We start from the raw sequence: 3435 nt of genomic DNA on the forward strand, positions 1-3435 counted from the left end.
ACACCCGGGCCTCGGAGCTGGATCACCCGGCCCCTGGCGCGCTCTCCGCCTGGAGGCGTCCAGCTGCAGACCCCCGACCCCATTAACGGGCTCAGTGGTGGGGTGGAAAGCGACCCGGGTGGAAAGCGACCCGGGAGGGTGAGGAACTGAAACTTGGGGCGAGTACCACGGGTGCAGTCCCCGTGACCTTCCCCTCCCGGGATAATGCTGCCTCCCTACCTCCCACGCGCCAAGAGATAAATGTGGATTCGCAAAGGCAGGCCCCCCAGGAGCTTCAGCTGAGGGGGGCGAGAGGGGTTACTCACTTCTGACACCCCCAGCCTTTGCTTTAAGGCTGCATTCTCCCTCCCTAACACATGTTGCTTGAAGTACAGGATGGTTTGTGTTTACACATGCGATAAATGTGGGGAAAGCAGTTTTGTGCTTTAGAACAAAAGAGTCTGGAGTGTTTTTTTGGGGGGGTTGTCTCTCTCTCTCTCTCTCTCTCTCTCTCTCACACACACACACACACACACACACACACACACACACACACACACTCCTTCCTCCTGGCGAATCTTCACGCAGAAAGTTAACCCCAGCTCCTCAGAACCCACCCTCTCTGGAGTGGCCTCTGTTTTGTTTTGGTTTTTTCTCTGAAGGTTTTTTTTCTAACCTCTAGTGGGCGGAGCAGAAGTTAGCAAAGACGCGACTTTTGAAACCTTCTGAATCTCCGCGCCCTTTTGTTCAAAACCAAGAATTTTGTAATTGGCTCTTCTAAAGAGGAATATAATGAAGTGACTTTGGGAGGAGGGGTCTAGGATTCTGGAATAATTTTCTTGTGCTTCATATTCCCAAGTACTTCAGTAGGAGCAGAATTTACTGAAGAAGGCTGGGCTGAGTTGGGTCTTAAAAATTGCTGTCTTAAAATAGCAGAAACATTTTTGTTTTGAAGTTGAGGAATATCTGCTGAACTTGTATTGAATGCCTATTCCCTTGCCTCTTTTGCAGATATACCCATCAGATAACTACACGGAGGAGGACATGGGTTCAGGTGACTATGACTCCATAAAGGAACCCTGCTTCCGAGAGGAAAATGCCCATTTCAACCGGATCTTTCTGCCCACGATCTACTCCATCATCTTCTTGACTGGCATAGTGGGCAATGGCTTGGTCATCCTGGTCATGGGCTACCAGAAGAAACTGAGAAGCATGACAGACAAGTACAGACTACACCTGTCCGTGGCAGACCTCCTCTTCGTCCTCACCCTGCCCTTCTGGGCAGTTGATGCCGTGGCAAACTGGTACTTTGGAAAGTTCCTGTGCAAGGCTGTCCATGTCATCTACACGGTCAACCTGTACAGCAGTGTCCTCATCCTGGCCTTCATCAGCCTGGACCGCTACCTGGCCATCGTCCACGCCACCAACAGTCAGAGGCCACGGAAGCTGTTAGCTGAAAAGGTGGTCTATGTTGGTGTCTGGATACCTGCTCTTCTGTTGGCTATTCCCGATTTCATCTTTGCCAACGTCAGGGTTGGGGAAGACAGGTATATATGTGACCGCTTCTACCCCAACGACGTGTGGATGGTGGTGTTCCAGTTCCAGCACATCATGGTCGGCCTTGTCCTGCCGGGTATCGTCATCCTGTCCTGCTATTGCATTATCATCTCCAAGCTGTCCCACTCCAAGGGCTACCAGAAGCGCAAGGCCCTCAAGACCACAGTTATCCTCATCCTGACTTTCTTTGCCTGCTGGCTACCCTACTACATTGGGCTCAGCATCGACTCCTTCATCCTCCTGGAAATCATCAAGCAAGGATGTGAGTTTGAGAACACTGTGCACAAGTGGATTTCCATCACCGAGGCCCTCGCCTTTTTCCACTGTTGCCTGAATCCCATCCTCTATGCCTTCCTTGGAGCCAAATTTAAATCCTCCGCCCAGCATGCACTCACCTCTGTGAGCAGAGGGTCCAGCCTCAAGATCCTCTCCAAGGGAAAGCGGGGTGGACATTCTTCTGTTTCAACTGAGTCTGAGTCTTCAAGTTTTCACTCCAGCTAACACTGATATAAAAGACGTTTATACATGGAAGAACTTTTTTTTTTAAAGTTATACATTTTTTCCAGCTATAAAAGACTGACCAGTACTGTACAGTTTGTATTACCTGTTGGATTTTTTTCTTGTGTTTAGTTTTTGTGAGGTTTAATTGACTTATTTATATAAATATTTTTGTGTTTCATGTTGATGAGTGTCTAGGCAGGACCTGTGGCCAATTTCTTAGTTTGCTGTATGTCTGACTGTAGAACTGTAGAAAAGGGAACTGAACATTCCAGAATGTGCAGTGAGTCACTTAAGCTAGAAATGACCCTCAGCTGTTTGTGTATAAATAATCTCTCCATTCCGGTGGAACAGTTTCTTTGCCTGTTCTGAACTTGTTTGGTTACACTATGTGATTTTTTGCTGTAGAAGATGGCCCTTGGAGCCAAATCCTGAAGTAGAAATGCTGGTTTTTCATTTTTCAGGAGTGGGTTGATTTCAGCACATACTATGTACAGTCTTGTATTAAGTTGTTAATAAAAGTACATGAAAAACTTACTTAGTGTTACGTTCTGATTTCCGTTGAGACATTCCTTCAGTTGGCAGAAGTCAAAAATAACAATAATAGATACATTGATGGCACGCCAGGTTCTCTCCTAGGTATATTAGTTATAATATTTTACTTAATCCTAGTCACAACTCTTACAATAGGTTCTGGTTCTATTATATTATTACTTGTCTATTATAGAGCAGGAAATCAAAGCACAGAAAGCCGAAGTTACTCAGTCAAAGGCATTTGGTAAGTAGCACAGCCAATATTTCAAACAGGTAAGATAACTTCAACATCTGAAGCCTCAACCACTGTGAACATAGAAATTTAGAAATGTCCAGTCAGTACCTATTCCTATGAAAGAATCTTTCTGAAGGAGAAGTGTGCAGAAAGGAGAAAAGGTATGCAATACACGTTAGATGTTCCTACTGCTACTCCTTGTGTAGTCCAGGTCTGTGCCAGGCCAGGCATTGTATGCTTATTGTATACTCTTCTCATCCAGTCCTCTCAATGTAGATAGCATCACTCCCTTCTCACCGACAAGGGAACCCGAGGTTCAAAGACTTTCCATAACTTGCACTTTTCAAGGGGACACACCAAGAGCTAATTCCATTTATCATTCTAGCCCTTGCTCTTAACCATTACCCACTATTATCACCCAGAACACCTGGTCATAAGTCAACTGAACTGTTATTGAAAATAAAGCCAAAAGTGAATGTTTTCTTCATAAAATTAACCATGCCCAAAATACTCCTCTTACAATATCTTCTATGCAAATATCAACACAATCTATTGCAACACCTAGCACCTGAAGGGTTCAACCAAGCAGATAAAAGTTAAACTGATGCTTTCAGAGCTCGAGAGAAAGGTTG

The 3435-nt window shown here is 45.4% G+C and overlaps 1 protein-coding gene across 1 annotated transcript in view; it reads left to right on the plus strand.

Annotated features, from left to right (window-relative positions):
* The window catches only part of CXCR4 (chemokine (C-X-C motif) receptor 4), a 3842-nt gene extending 1271 nt beyond the window's left edge, over window positions 1-2571 (plus strand). The window contains exon 2 of the mRNA XM_005862860.2: window positions 991-2571. Within this exon, the coding sequence (XP_005862922.1) occupies window positions 991-2037 (1047 nt within the window). The 3' untranslated portion in view covers window positions 2038-2571. The remainder of the gene's footprint in view (window positions 1-990) is intronic.
* The last annotated feature ends 864 nt before the right edge of the window (window positions 2572-3435 follow it).

Source organism: Myotis brandtii, unplaced genomic scaffold (assembly GCF_000412655.1).
Source record: "Myotis brandtii unplaced genomic scaffold, ASM41265v1 scaffold1697, whole genome shotgun sequence".
Taxonomy (NCBI): domain Eukaryota; kingdom Metazoa; phylum Chordata; class Mammalia; order Chiroptera; family Vespertilionidae; genus Myotis; species Myotis brandtii.